This window comes from Myotis nattereri, assembly GCF_964212035.1.
Source record: "Myotis nattereri genome assembly, chromosome: 17".
Lineage (NCBI taxonomy): Eukaryota > Metazoa > Chordata > Mammalia > Chiroptera > Vespertilionidae > Myotis > Myotis nattereri.
The window spans coordinates 43,576,209-43,591,969 of NC_138092.1; the positions used below are offsets into that span (position 1 = coordinate 43,576,209).

At 41.9% G+C, this 15,761-nt stretch overlaps 1 protein-coding gene across 1 annotated transcript in view; it reads right to left on the minus strand.

Annotated features, from left to right (window-relative positions):
- Window positions 1-13,587, minus strand: part of ATAD2 (ATPase family AAA domain containing 2) — a 58,970-nt gene extending 45,383 nt beyond the window's left edge. The window contains exons 1-6 of the mRNA XM_081111599.1: window positions 13,282-13,587; window positions 5,815-5,963; window positions 4,495-4,544; window positions 1,624-1,789; window positions 975-1,080; window positions 427-514 (exon numbers count right to left, since the gene is read on the minus strand). Coding sequence (XP_080967725.1) covers window positions 427-514; window positions 975-1,080; window positions 1,624-1,789; window positions 4,495-4,544; window positions 5,815-5,963; window positions 13,282-13,449 — 727 coding nt within the window. The 5' untranslated portion in view covers window positions 13,450-13,587. The remainder of the gene's footprint in view (window positions 1-426; window positions 515-974; window positions 1,081-1,623; window positions 1,790-4,494; window positions 4,545-5,814; window positions 5,964-13,281) is intronic.
- Window positions 13,588-15,761: the final 2,174 nt, after the last annotated feature.

Here is a 15,761-nt window from a genome sequence, read left to right on the forward strand (position 1 = left end):
GGAGTTACATAAGAGAATAACTCAAATAATCTACTTATGATCATGTAAAACACCAGACATTTAAAATGCATTTCAGACAACTGGTTTTCACTCAAGAAAAGTCCTAAACAGAATAGCAAAACTTTAATAATTTCTTTTAAAAATTAAAATAGATAAATGTGTTATCTGTAGATATCTGTTATCTTGTACTACACAAGAACACCAGTTTTGTTGCTTTAGAATAGCTGATTTCAAATACTTTCCCAAACAAAACATACCATCATTTAAGCTCTCCCTGCCCTCACTTTTTTCTTTTAAATTATGACCACTCCTCTGATCTCTCCCAAACTACCATAACTGTTACAGCTTCTAAATAAAAAGGCTACATTCTACTAAATAAAAGTACTAATATTCAAACTCAGGGATAGAACAAGAGAAAAGACTAACCCACACTGCCTTCTTGATTATCAGTTGTTTCTTCATCAGTTCTTTGAATACTTTTTTGTTTTCCTCTTGTGTACATGTTAAGATTCCCCTAAAAACATTTAAATAAAAGCCATTAACATTTAGTACACTTATTTAAGAAATTCAATAGGACCTTTCAATGTTGCTTAAAATAAATATATTTAGCCCTAACTGGTTTGTCGGCCTACGGACTCAGGGGTCCCAGGTTCGATTCCAGTCAAGGGCATATACCTTGGTTGCAGGCACATCCCCAGTGGATGGTGTGTAGGAGGCAGCTGATCGATGTTTCTCTCATCGATGTTTCTAACTCTCTCTTCCTCTCTGTAAAAAATCAATAAAAACAATAAAAATATATTTTAAAATATATATATATATTTACAGCCATAAACTCTTAGAATTCCAGCCATAACTAGTGACTAATCAAACAAATGCTGAATAAAACGATGATCAATTTAACCAAAAAATGAATAGGTCCTATAGAAAAGGTTAAAGATTATTAAATCATCCCCTTGATAGAAGAATATATTTACTTCTTCTGTTTCATTAAACACTGTCAAGTCTTCTAGTCCTCTCATTCGCCGTCTACGCATCTTCTTCTTCATGTCATCCATTTTTTGAAGTACAGCTTCAGCAGTGCTTAAAAAAAAATTTACATAAATATAAACTAACACTGTAAAATATTGCATTTTAAAAAACTTAATTTTCCTTCCATTGTATTCTTGGAGTACTGGCATTTTAAATATCTCTATTTCTTATTTGTATATTTTTTATATTTTTAAAAATAAGTATGTATACAGAATTTTTATGAAGTCCTCTAGTAATCATTCTCCTTTATGCTTAACATAAACTAAATGTATTAAATATTCAGGCGCCCTGACTGGTTTGGCTCAGTGGATAGAGCGTCGGCCTGTGGACTCAAGGGTCCCTGGTTCGATTCCAGTCAGGGGCATGTACCTTGGTTGCAGGCACATCCCCAGTGGGGGGTGTGCAGGAGGCAGCTGATCGATGTTTCTCTCTCATCGATGTTTCTGACTCTCTATCCCTCTCCCTTCCTCTCTGTAAAAAATCAATAAAATAAAAAAACACATATATATAAATATTCAGGCTAGGCATATGACCCCTCCCCAACAAAAAGTTTTTGTCACCTAAATCATCTTGATCTAAATAATTTTTACTTACTTTGTTATAAGTTTATCAAATAGCACAGATTGGTTCACACTACTGTAACGACTTCTAATCCTACAACTGCGGCGAACTTCAACATCACCATTCTCTTCATGCAAGTGTTCTGGAGTCTGAACAATGTTTCTAGTCCTCAATGACCGAGTAACTGGAATTACTTTGTCTTCATAGATGAATACATGAAAATAAGTAGAAATAGAAATAGCACTTTAAAAAGAACTTTAAAATAAATGACTGAACAGCTACACTTTCACATAACAGAATTATAGTATCTTGAACTTAGCCTTTATTAAAATATTAGAAAACAAAAATGAAGTTACAACATACTCTTATCATATAATCGAGCCATTCCATTCTCAAGAGAAAAGGAAAGCTATATATAACACAATGACTTGTACACAAATGTTCAAAGCAGTTTTGTGCTAGCACCAAACTGAAAACAACCCAAACATCCAACAAAAGAAATTGGCCGGCGGGGGAGGGGTGGAGAAAGAAGGAAATTGTGGTAAACAACCTAACTGTCCGTCAATGGATGAATGGATAAAGAAGACATGGAGCGCTGGCTGGTGTACTCAGTGGTTAGAGGGTCAGCCTGTGCACTGAAGTATCTCAGGTTCATTCTGGTCAAGGGCACATATCTGGGTTGTAGGTTTAATCCCCAGCCCAGTCAGGGTGTGTGTGGGAAGCAACTATTTGATATGTCTCTTTCACATGGATGTCTCTCTCCTCCCTTCCCTTCCACTCTCTAAAAGTCAGTGAAAAAAATATTCTGTTAAGGATTAACAAACAACAAAAAAGAAAAGGAATATAGTTAAGTCCTCACGTAACACTCTTCTAAATAGATTCTGTGACTTTAAGCAAAATAACACATAATGAAACCAATTTTACATTAGGCTAATTAATTTAAAGAATTAAGTTCCTACAGCATCTCATCGATGTTATGAGATGAGGATAGCCCTGGCTAGTGTGGCTCAGTTGGTTATGCACTGTCCTGTGCACCAAAAGGTTGCCGGTTTGACTCCCGGTCAGGGCACATGTGGCCCAGGTTTCGAGTTCCATCTCTGGTAGGGGGCCTGCAGGAGGCAACCAATCAATGTTTCTCTCTCTCTCCCTTCCTTTCTCTCTAAATATCAATTAAAAAAACCCCGACATTAAACAAAATGACATTATTTGAGGACCTGCTGTATACACACAATGAACTATTATGAGAAAGAAGGACAGCTTGCCATTTGCGATAACATGGATGAACTTTGAGAGCATTATGCTAAGTGAAATATGTTAGATGGAGAAAGATAAATACCACATGATATCACTTTATGTGGAATTTAAAAAAGCTAAACTTATAGCAAGAGACAAAAATGCTGGTTGCCAAGGGCTGGAGGGTAAAGGTTAAAGAGAGATGTTGGTCAAAGAGTACAAATTTCTAGCTATGAGTAAGTTCTGAGGATCTACAGCAGAGTGATTATAGTTAATGATACTGTATTATATACTTGATAGTTGCTAAGAGAGTAGATCTTAAATATTCTCACCACATGCCCTGACCGGTTTGGTTCAGTGGATAGAGCGTCGGCCTGCGGACTGAAGGGTCCCAGGTTCGATTCCGGTCAAGGGCATGTACCTTGGTTGCGGGCACATCCCCAGTAGGGGATGTGCAGGAGGCAGCTGATTGATGTTTCTCTCTCATCGGTGTTTCTAACTCTCTGTCTCTCTCCCTTCCTCTCTGTAAAAAATCAATAAAATATATTTTTAAATATTCTCACCACAAAAAAAGAAATAGTAATCATGTGACAAGAAGCAGGTGTCAGCTAAGCTATTTTAGTAATCATTTTGCAATATATGAGTGAGTATCAAATCAATATTAATTGAACACTTTAAACTTATACAACATTTTATGTCAATTATATCACAATAAAACTGGTGGGGTAGGGGGATGGGGCAGGAAAAATTGTGGCATCTATAATAATAAAAGCATAATATGCTAATTAGACCGGACGACCTTCTGGATGAAGCTGGGGCTGTGAGGGAAGCCCAGGTCCTGGGTGCCTGCCAGCGGCTGGAGGGAAGCCCATGCCAGCAGCCGGGAAAGGAAGGCCTACTCTTGCATGAATTTTGTGCATTGGGCCTCTAATATGTATATAATGGAGTACTGCTCAGCAACAAAAGGCAACAACATAGATGATTCTCAAAAGTAATTATGCTGCGTAGCCAGACCATAAAAGAATGCCTACTGTATAATTCTACTTATAGAATTATAAAATTATAAGTAGAGTATGCTAGAAAATGCAAATGAATCGATAGTGACAAAAAGCAGATTGGTGGTTGCTCAGGAACTTTGGGGGATAGAGGGCATGGAGAAGGTTGGGGGGTCAGGAGGGATAGTAAAGGGACCTGAGGAAATCTGGGGCGGGGGGGAGGGGGGGGAGGGTGATGGTTACCTTCACTGCTCTTCACTACCTTATTGTGGTGATGTCATGGCATATACTTTTGTCAAAATCAAACAAACTGTATACTTTAAATAAGGGAAGTTTATTGTATGTACTACAATGTACCTAATAAACAAAACATTATGTTTTTTTAACATTCAAAATGCCTTTAGTCCTGGCCAGTGTTGCCCAATAATCAGAGAGTTGGCCTTCACTCAAGGATCTCAGGTTCAATTCCTGGTCAAGGGCACATAACTGGGTCGTTCCCTGGCCCTGGTTGGGGTGAGTGCGGGAGGCAACTGATCAATGTGTCCCTTTCACAGTGATGTTTTCCTCTCTCTTTCTCTCGCACTCCCTCCATTTCTCCCACTCAATCTAAATTCAATGTAAAAGTATCTTAGGGTGAGAATTAACAACATCAAAAAATGCCTTTAACATTACTTACCTTCTTTGCATTCTTCTTTTTTTTTATCAGCCTGCTGTCTGGCCAACTGCCTATTGAAAAAAAATTAAATGATTCAAAATAATTGACATGATTTTAAATCCTGTATCATAATATACGAACAAAAATTTAAATCAGCTTGGAGAGTAAGTAACTGTAGATACATAACCTACAAACACTAAAAAATAGCTTGAGAATATTTATGCTTACATAAATTACTAGAGGCCCGGTGCATGAAATTGTGCACTAGTAGGGTCCCTTGGCTTGCAGGATTGGGCCAAAACTGGCTCTCCAACATCCCGTGAGGGGCCCCAGATTGCAAGAGGGTGCAGGCCAGGCTGAGGGACCCCACTAGTGCACAATCGGGGCCAGGGAGGGATGCAGGAGGTTGGCCAGCTGGGGCAGGGCCGTGGGAGGGCTACAGGGTGTATCCAGCCTGTTTCACTCAGTCCCCATTGGCTGGACCCCAGCAGCAAGCTGACCTACAGGTTGGAGTGTCTGCCCCCTGGTGGTCAGTGCACATCATAGCGAGTGGTTGAGTGGCCTTACCATATCATTAGCATATTATGTTTTGATTGGTGAATAGATGACCAGACACTTAGCATATTAGGCTTTTATTATATAGGATGGCTAAACAAAGTCTGAGAAACCTGTTGTGAAACAGGCTCATAGAGACTTTTCTCATAAAAAGGGCCCCTCCTTCCATACCATGTAGGTCTACTTTTATAAACTAGGTTCCAACTAGATCAGGGGTGGGCAAACTTTTTGACTCGAGGGCCACAATGGGTTCTTAAACTGGACCGGAGGGCCACAACAAAAACATGGATGGAGTGTTTGTGTGAACTAATATAAATTCAAAGTAAACACCATTACATAAAAGGGTACGGTCTTTTTTTTCAATAGTTTTATTCATTTCAAACAGGCCGGATCCAGCCCGCAGGCCGTAGTTTGCCCACGGCTGAACTAGATACTAAGGACACAATGACTGAAGGGGTGTTTTACTTTTCCTTTTCTTTTTGCCTATTGAGGAAGGGAAGCACTTTTCTCCTTATAGCAGTTGGTAAGCTGTTTAGTAAATATTTTAGGCTCGTTTGCCTGATAGTCTCTATCACAAACATTCACACGACTCTAACTTTGAAGCAGGAAAGCAGTCATAAACAGAATGAATGGGCTTGGGTGTATTTCAATAAAACTATTTATAAAGGACATTTTATAACCCTGGAATCTTGATGAGCAGTCAAGAATACACTTAAAAATTAAATGCAAATCCTAAAATATTACTTTAAAACTAATCTGAATTAGCATTTGAAAAACTTGTATTACCTTGTAAAATGCCTGCCGTTAGCATGTTTCTCCGTTACTTCCATATTCTTATCAAAACTAGAATCTGAAGAATTCTGTGCATTTTTTCTCAAAGTCCTTAAAACACGTTTCCGGTGGTAGGTTTCAACTTCCTTAACTGAAGACCCATCCTTCAAGAAAAATTAAGAAGGCCAACTAAGTTTTTCTTTAGTCAAAATTCCCAAGTTAAACTACTCCAAGAGTGTTCTCTGATTACAAGTTTGTACAACTGCTTTTTGTGCAGAATCATTTTGTATCTTCCCAACAGTATCTAGAATTATTTTATGATATCAGCAATGTCTATGAAATGGCTAATGTAAGACATTGATTTTTAAAAATATATATTTTTATTGATTTCACAGAGGGAGGTGAGAGAGATAGAAACATCAATGATGAGAGAGAACCATTGATCAGCTGCCTCCTGCACGCCCCTACTGGCAATCAAGAATCCACAGGCCAACGCTCTCTCCACTGAGCCAAACCGGCTATGGCAAGACTTACTGATTATTGAGATTTATAGTTCTATTTCACAGCAAGTAGTTTAGACAGAAGTTTTCCATCACTAAAAAAAAAGTTGTGACAGGTCATAACAATAAGTACTCCTTTTTTTAAGGCTACAGAAATTAGAAAGATACACACACACCACTGTCTGTCATGCAATCACTGAAAGCAATCTTAAAATAACTAGGCTCTCAGAATTATAACTGTGGCTTGAAAGACAAAAAGGAGTTACCTATTTCTCCCAGATAATGCAACAGCTTGAACTCAAAGGCTGCTTAGGTATATTAATCTATTGTAAAAATCAGAGCTTTATGTAACTATTTTTTGCACAATATACTTCATGAGCTACAGAGCTTCTATCATAAACTATTCAAAAGTTCATACGCACCTCATGTATAAAGGATACTTTTACATTAGAAGGCAAAAGTACCTAACAACTCTACAATTTAATTAAAGGCCTGGTGCACGGATTCGTGCACTGGTGGGATCCCTTGGCATAGCCTCGGGGACCGGGCCAAAACCAGCAGTTCAACGCCACCTGCCACTCCTGCCTGCTACTTCTGCTCATCCCAGCTCCACTGCTGCTTGGTAGGCTCACTGCCACTCCACTGTGGTCTCTGGGCTGTGGTGGCCAGCCATGAGCCCTGCATCTGGTGCCTATTGGTCAGCTGAGCGGCACTCCTGCTGTGGGAGCGCAATGACCACCAGGAGGCAGCTCCTGCGTTGAGCGTCTGCCCCCTTGTGGTCAGTGCATATCATAGCGACCAGTCAACCAGTTGTTTGGTCACTTAGGCTTTTATATTTATAGATAGATGCCTTACTACTCTGAAAACTGATAAGGTTAGAAAACCAGGAAGTGTCTAAAAAATAATTAATTAATCCTCCCTGCCCCCACTGGCTTTACCCAACTATTTCATTTTATTGAGACATTTTGTCATTTGATTTTGTTTTGGGCAGAATATTGTTTCACAAGATAAAGATTATGTATACCACAAGGATTTGTGTAAGAACTGGGAAAATACTTAATAAAATACTAAGTGATGTGTATGATTTGTTAGCACTTTTATGATACATGGGTGGGCAAAAATAGGTTTACAGTTATAATACAAATAAATTATATAATAATTAATAAATAATAAACTGTTTTGTGTACTCCAATTGTAAACCTACTTTTGCCCATCCCTATATTTAAGGATGTTTGAAAAAAAAGATACCTAGACTTTTAGGTAAGTGTACTATTTTTAAAACAAACACCTACATCTTCATGGGTGTAAGGTAACATAAGACTTTCCAAGGAAAATTTGAAGAGACTATTTCCAGATTCTCAACTTCCACAGGTACTTTTTCTTAAAACTGATTTGCTTGAGAAGGCAACCTTAACTAACAAGGCACCCTCTTTCATTTACCCAGAGTCCTCTCTCTCCCTCACTTTGAATCTTACTACGGTGGAGTGCATTATAAACCTTCACAAAGCCAAACAAAGAAAAACACTAGAGTAGGTGTTAAGTAATTGAATGAATAAACTAGGCAACAAAATCATTACCTGTGTTAAGTGGTTTCCAATTCTTTGCTTTCAACAAAATTGAAGACCTAAATAAGCTAAGAGACCATTAAAAATAAATTTTGGCAAATGATTTTTGGCATAAAAGCCAGAAAAACTGAATGACACTGCTAAACAAATCTTCTTTCATTACATTCTACTTATTTATATGAATGTTTTCAGTACTTAAAATTATAAAAACAATGGAACTGATGTCAAACACTGTCTATAGCAATAAAATTTATCTACAGATACATGAATTGGGAAATCTTACTTCCCATGCTTAATCATATTAATCAAAATGTTTATGATGTTTTTTCAGGTGAATATTAATTATAATTCAATACACAAAAATTTTATATCGGAGCCTTGTGAGCTTAGAAAAGTAGGAAAAAATTTCAAATTTTGTTTTACAAATACACAAACGAATTTAAAGCATAAAAATATATCAAGATAAAATGCTGTGGATTAAGTGGATTGGAAATGCGAATTAAAAGAGGGGAGAAGAATCAAGGTAAAAATTTCTGACTGCTTAGAAAGCTTATTCATATATTATTTTAATGTTCTAAGACAGGTATCAAATAACTATGGTTTTTAGATTCCAGTGGATACTTGTAATAGTTTTATTTTTTAATGACATTAGAAGATGATAGAAATGATCTCCTTTGTAACTATTTAAACCAACTGAGGTGGGAGAAATTTAGCAGCTTAAAAATGTACAATAGAATATAGCCCTACCTGATTTGGCTCAGTGGATAGAGCCTCCACCTGCAGACTGAAGGGTCCCAGGTTAGATGCCGGTCAAGGGCACATGCCAGATTGTGGGCTCCATCCCCAGTAGGGGGCGTGCAGGAGGCAACTAATCAATGATTCTCATCACTGACATTTCTATCTCTCTCCCCCTCTCCCTTCCTCTCTGAAATCAATAAAAATTTTAAAAAATGTATAATAGAATATAGAGCTAAATTTTTTTGAAACTCAGAAGAAAACAGTAAAAGAAGCATTTTTTGTGTGACAATATTTATAATTCATAGAGACAGAACATAGAATGGTGGTTACCAGAGGCTGGGAGGAAGGAAGAATGAGGAGTTAATGTTTAATTGGTACAGAGTTTTTGAAGATGAAAAAATTCTGGAGATGGATAGTGTGGTGATGGTTGCAGAACAATGTGACTGTACTAATACTATAAGCTGTACATTAAAAAAATGGTTAAAATGGTAAATTTTATGTATCTGTATTTTAACAAAAAAGAAAGTAAATGTCACCATATTCCTAGGGATAATAAAATAAATGTTTCCATAGGAAAAAACATTCCTTGAGAAACATGGTGTAAGTGAACCTTTCATTTGTGTAGGGAGTGGGTTAGTCCATCCTTCCTAAATAATCACTGGCTCTCCTTATGTGGAGGAAAAAAATAAAAATAGGTTTTGGGTGAATCAGCTAGAGGTACGCATGGGAGAATTTTAAAATATCAGTAATTTTCAAAAATGTTTCTTATAAAAGACATTATGTGAAGTGAAGGCAGCAATCACAGATAACACACATTAACCTTTTGGAATACACAGAATTCTTTTCCTGTGCAAAAATATTCACTTAAAAATTGGAATGCTATTTATGTTTTGCAACTGTTTTCTAGTAATACATACATTTTTCCATGTTGTGAAATATTATTCTAAAATGTTTTTAAATGAATCAATAGTATTCTACCCATTACATGAATGTATTTAACAAATTGCTTAATATATCACACTTAGGTTATCTGCAATTTTTGTGTGTCATAGATAAGTTATCTTATGTACATTTGATTTCCAAAGGAAACTAACGCAATTATTAAATCAAAATAATTCTCAAGAGGTAAGTTAAAAGCCAACTCATGATGGTAATTAACACTGAATGATAAAAATGGGGACTTTCACTTCCTATTTTTTACATTTTTACAACATGCAGTACCAGAAAAAGTTTCCCTAAGAAGTAAAAAACAAAGAGAAAACATAATCTGAAAACTAATAAGCCTGGAAATGTAATGTCCTCATTTGTTCTTTGGCTAAAACCTACTTAATTATTGAGAGCACTGATAGGTCTTTAAAAGTGTTAAAAGAGGAAAAATATAGTTAGGTTGTAAGTCTATTCCAAGTTTTTAAAAAACCTCCCATATGTTGTACCCATCAAGGTCAAGTTTAGAGTATCTTTTCCAACTTTTAAATAAATGTACAATTTTAAAAAACAGTATCTTCTACAGGCTATAGCATGCTTTACTTTACCTAACACAGAGAATAAACAGTGTACATAAACACAACCCAAACGTAACATACAATCACCACCAAACTCCTTACTATCCATCCTTAACTGAGTCTTCAGTGTAAGAAACAATCCTAAATTTAATAAATCAGAGCCCAGACCTGTGAAAGCATAGAAATAGACAATGGCTAGTCTAACTCTGAAGGAAAAGGAAACCAGAGGGGGCATCCAAACTCATAAAGTTGGTAGATATAAGCAAAAGTTTAAAAAATTAAAACAAAAAATTCAGAGAATCCATACAAATCAGGGGAAAAAATCCTTAAGCCCAGTTGAGTGAGATCTATATTCAAAATATAGAATGAGGGCCCAGCCAGTATGGCTCAATGGTTGAGTGTCAACCCATGAACCAGGAGGTCACAGTTTGACTTGCAGTCAGGGCACATGCCCAGGTTGTAGGAGTGCAGGAGGCAGCTGATTGATGATTCTCTCATCATTGATGTTTCTATCTTTTTCTCCCTTTCTCTCTCTGAATGTAGAATGCAGTTAATAGATGACTATAGGTTGGTACCTTCAGAATTTAAAGCTAAGGTCAGCCTCTGAGATTAGATGGGGAAAAAAATCCAAGTTCATGAATATGAATAAATTTAACCATCTTTAAAAGTAACATACTCTAAGAAATGCTTTATCAATGGTTGAGGAGGCTAAAAAATACAATTAGACCCAAATAAAATCAGGGTGTTAAGTTTCTGAAATACATGATAAATGCCAAAAAAGAGTCAAGCTATAATTTAATCAAATGTAATGTCCCCAAATTGGAAAATAGTCTAATCACAAAGGTATGTTTCTTATTTGGTATTGGTGGGCTTTGTCAACATGAATACACCACTCTTCAGGATTATCCATTTATTTTGATCCAATCCCATGCTCACTTGGTCCACAGGGGATTTATGAAAGAGGGGAATACTATGTGTCAAAAAGATATAAGCCAGGCCTGGAAAAAAAAATCCTTTCTACCCTACAACAGCTGGCTGAGTGCTAATTGCTCAACCAACACATGTCACAGAAATGACATTTATGGCAAATAGTCTCTGCATACGTATTGCTGTTAGGTCTCCTTTGCTAGACCAAATTCTGTAAGAGCAAGCACAATCCACAACACACAACACATATGTACATTAAGGGTGGAAAACAGTGAGGCCAGTCAAGAATCTATTTTAATAACCCAGGCAATAATGTCTTGAATCAGCATGGCAATAATGAGAAGTGGTCTAATACATGGTGAAAGCAAGCCCACAAAACGTGCTAATATATACAATGAAAGAGGAGTCAAGGATGACCCGAAGGCTTCTGGCCTGAGGAACTGGGAAGACAGGGTGGCCATTACCAGACTGTGGTCTTAGTAACTGACAATGACCCGGGACCTCACTACAGTCCAAGCCAACTGTTGAGGTCACCTCCTGACATGCATGATCGCATTCAACTCTCACTACCCACGTGGCGGGTGTCACCTTTTAACATGCAGGAACCTGCTGGTGATTGGTAAGTTGAGATTCAAAACTAACAGCTGTTCTGAGCACCTATGTTATTTAGCCAGTACTCAATCCATGATTACAGTCACAGGACCCAGCACCGTCCTCAACACAATACACATTCCATACATATCCGCTGAAATAATTACTTTCTTGGACACAGGTTATAAAGTGACTTGAGTTCAGTGCAGAAATAAGCGTCTGGCCTCCCCAGATCTCCACCAGCTTCTGCACACGCTGGAGAAACAGACCCCGAAAGCCAGGAAATCGTTTTATAATTCGGAACCACAATTTGAGAGATGGAACAGGAACTCTTCCACGGCCCTGTTGTGGCTGCAGCATCTCCCGCAGAAACGGACAACTCGTTCCAGACAGTGATCGCCCCCAACACCATGTCCTGTCCCCCCCCATCCCCCACCCCCCTCCGCTGAGTCCCATTCCCACTTCCAGCTCCTCACCCTCCCTCCGGCCCTCCTCCCCTCCCCCCACGCCTCCCCTCCCCTCCCCGGAACTAGACTTCCCGCTGCCTCCGTTTCACTAGCGCTGCTTCCTCCACTTCCCCAACCAGCGCTTCTCAACCTGTGGGTCGCGACCCCTTTGGCGGTCAAACGACCCTTTCACAGGGGTCTCCTAAGACCATCCTGCATATCAGGTATTTACATAATGATTCATAACAGTGGCAACATTACAGTTATAAAGTAGCCACGAAAATAATGTTATGGTTGGGTCACACCATGAGGAGCTGTATTTAAAGGGCCAGAAGGTTGAGAACCACTGTCCCCATCCACCTGTGCCTTCCGCGGGGCCGGGGCGTGGAGGGGGCTCTCCCTCGAAGGAGAAGCGCGTCTTTCCGGGGAGACCTGAGCGCTCCGAGCCCTGGGAAACTTCCCCGCCGGCAGGGTAAGTGCAGCCGGCGCTGCGGGGCTGGGAGGGGAGCGGGGCCAGGGGCCGAGAACCCCGGTTCCCGCCGGGCGCGGCCACCGCCGGGTTACCTTCTCGCGTCAGCGTCCTCCTCGGTCGGGTACACACTCGCCCTCCCCGCGCCCCGGCGCTGTTCCGAGGCTCGAGGGAGGCGGCGGTGCGCGGAGCCGGGTCCCCATCCCTCCACATTATGCAACCCGGCGTGTGCTCACGGCGCGCTCGTGACGGCACCGCTCCGGATCGCGCATGGAGGTCAGGGCGCCGGAATGGCCCCCCTCCGCTCCCCGGGCCCCCAAACCTTCCCTGAGCCGCCAGCTCGCAGCCAGGACACGCGTCTTGTGCTCGATGGACGCGGACCTGGGGCGGGAGCCTGGGCAAAGGTGTGAGGTGGGGGGGGGGTGGGGCAGCCCCCCCCAAACTAAGGCTCGCCCCTCAACTGCACTTCAGCGCCGGAGGGCTCCGGCTTCCTCTTGCGTAAAAGTGGGTCGGCACCGCCGAGCCCGTTTCCTGGCGGCCCGACCTCTTCCCCCAACCCGCGGGGCTCCGATCCTCGGGAGCCTTCCATTTCGCCCGGCCTCGACAGCACTCCCCCCAACCGCCTCCCCCGTCCCCCAACTGTCACCCCGCCCGCGCCGCCCACCCCCGGGCCCCGCCCGAGCTACGGGCCGCGAGCAGTGCCGCCGGCCCGGCCCCAGGGGCCCGCCCCAGGCCGGTACTCACTCCCACGGCGGCCGCGGGGACGGCGGACTGCTCGGCGGCGCGGGCCGAGCGCAGCCGCCTCCGGCCGATCCGTTCCAAGCTGAGGAACTCGCTGGACAGGTCCAGGGAGCTCGTGGCCGAGGCGGCGGAGTGGCTGTGCAGCTCCAGGCTGCTGCGGAGGACCACCATCTTCTCTCGGCCCGGGCCCCGGCGGGGGCGGCGGGCGGCGGGCGACGGGTCCGGGCGGCGGGTCCCAGTGACCGGAGCGGGCGCTCGGGCTCTTCCGCGCTCTGAATTCTGGCGCCACTCGCTCGGTGCCCGCGACGGCAGCGCGCGCGCCCGGAATCCCTCCGCCGCCGGCCCCGCCCACGCCGCCCCCCTGCCGCGGCGGGCGCCAAACTTTCCTCCCCGTCCGTGGAGCGAGGGACTTCGGGCAAAGTGGAGGCGAACCCGCACCCACCATGCTGAGGCCCTGAGCGGACCGCAGCAGGAGGACGCCGCCTTCGTTTCCTTACATAGTTCCGGCTCGCGGACCTCGGCGGAGGGAGACGGCGGGCAGCGGCACGTCGTCCCGTTTGGAATTTTGGCGCGAGGACGTCTGAGGGGGGAAGGGAGGCTGCCGCTCGCTCTGATTGGCTGGCGGAGGCCCCGGCGACTTGGGCCCGCCCTTTAGAACACCTGCCTCCGGCTTCCGCGGTGCAGGATTCAAATGCAAAATGTGGAGGAGCCCTTGCCCGGAGCGGGATAACGCACTTGACGTTTGTTGAGTTTGGACTTGAATCCACAAGAGCTTTTTATTGATAGCTTAACCAAAACAAGTTCCAAAGCAAACAGAAAGGGAGCTAAAGCGCAGTCCTCTGCCCAACGCTGCCCTCTCCCACGTGTACGATCTTAAGCAAATTACTCACCTCTCCGGGTCTTAATTTTCCTCTTTAAATTAACTGTAATAATAATAACTAAAGTTATATGATATTACTATACTTCAGGATCGTGTCTACAATTATAAATGTATACTGTTAGAAGTATCCGGGGAGGCTTCTTTAAGATGACAGCAGTTACTTGACTACTTTGAAATAGATAACATGCTGAATGATCAGAATGTGAGTGTTCTAGTGAAACAGAAACAAAAGCTATTGATTGATTTGGATAACTACAATTACTTATTTCCGACATTTATTAAATATTTATTGAGCATCTATTATGTACTGGGCACTATTCTAAGCATTGAGGATACAGCAGTGCACAAAAAAGCAGAAGTGCTCTCATACAACTTCAATTCTGGTGGAAGGAGAAAGACAAACTAAATGATTTGTAAAATAATAAAATAAAATAAAAAATGGTGGTCACAGAGAAATATGAAGTAGGGAAGGGGAAAGAAATTGTGCAATTTTAAACAGGGTGATTGGGGAAAGTCTGACCCAGATAATAGAAGTGCAAGCAGAGAAAAGGGGAGGATAGGGAGGATCAAAAAGGAAAGAGCAGCTAATAGCAGATCCTGCAGGGCTGTGGACCTCAGCTGTAAGTTTGTGTTTTTTGTTTTTTGGTGTTTTTTTTTGTTTGTTTTTGTTTTTTTTTTTTACTTTTTATTATAAGTGAGATGAAAAGACATCACAGGATTTTGAACAGAGAAGTGGCTTATTCTGAATTTTTGAAAGAATCCTTTTGACTCCTGCATGGAGAAGGCAATATTTGGAACATACTTATACTGAGAAAAATTGTTGTTTATCTGAACCTCAATTTTAATGGAGTGTCCTGTATTTTTATTTGCTAATTATGGCAAACCTAGGTAGGAGGCCACTGCAATTATCCAGGCAAGAGATGATGGTGACATAGTATAAGAGCAGTGGAGATAATGGGAAATGGTCAAATTATGGGTATATTTGAAAAGAAAGAGCCAAGTGAATTTTCTGATTAATTGGTTTTCAGCATTGGAGAAAGAGAGGAGTCATGGATGACTGCGAAGTTTGGTCTTTTGTTTGCATGGTTTTTTGTTTGAGCTAATGAAAAGATGAAGCTACACTTAGATGGAAAAGGCTATGGCTAAAGCAAGAATGGAGGGAATATTAGGAATTCCTTTAGATACATATTTAAGATACAGAATTATATACTAGAGGCACAGTGCACGACATTTGTGCACTGGTGGGGGGAGGGTAAAGGGGAAGGTGGTCCCTCAGCCCTGTCTGTGCCCTCTCCCAGTCCGGGACCCCTGGGGGATGTCTGCCTGCTGGCTTAGGCCTGCTCCCCATAGTAAGGCAGACATCCCCCATTGGGTGGACATCCCCCAAAGGGTCCTTAGCACTGCTGTGGAGGCAGGAGAGGCTCCCGCCACCACTGCTGTGCTCTCCAGCCGTGAGCCCTGCTTCTGGCTGAGTGGTGCTTCCCCTGTAGGAGAGCACTGACCACCAGGGGGCAGCTCCTGTATTGAGCATCTGCCCTCTGGTGGTCAGTGTGTGTCATAGCGACCAGTTGTTCTGCCTTTTGGTTGAGTTGCATATTAGCCT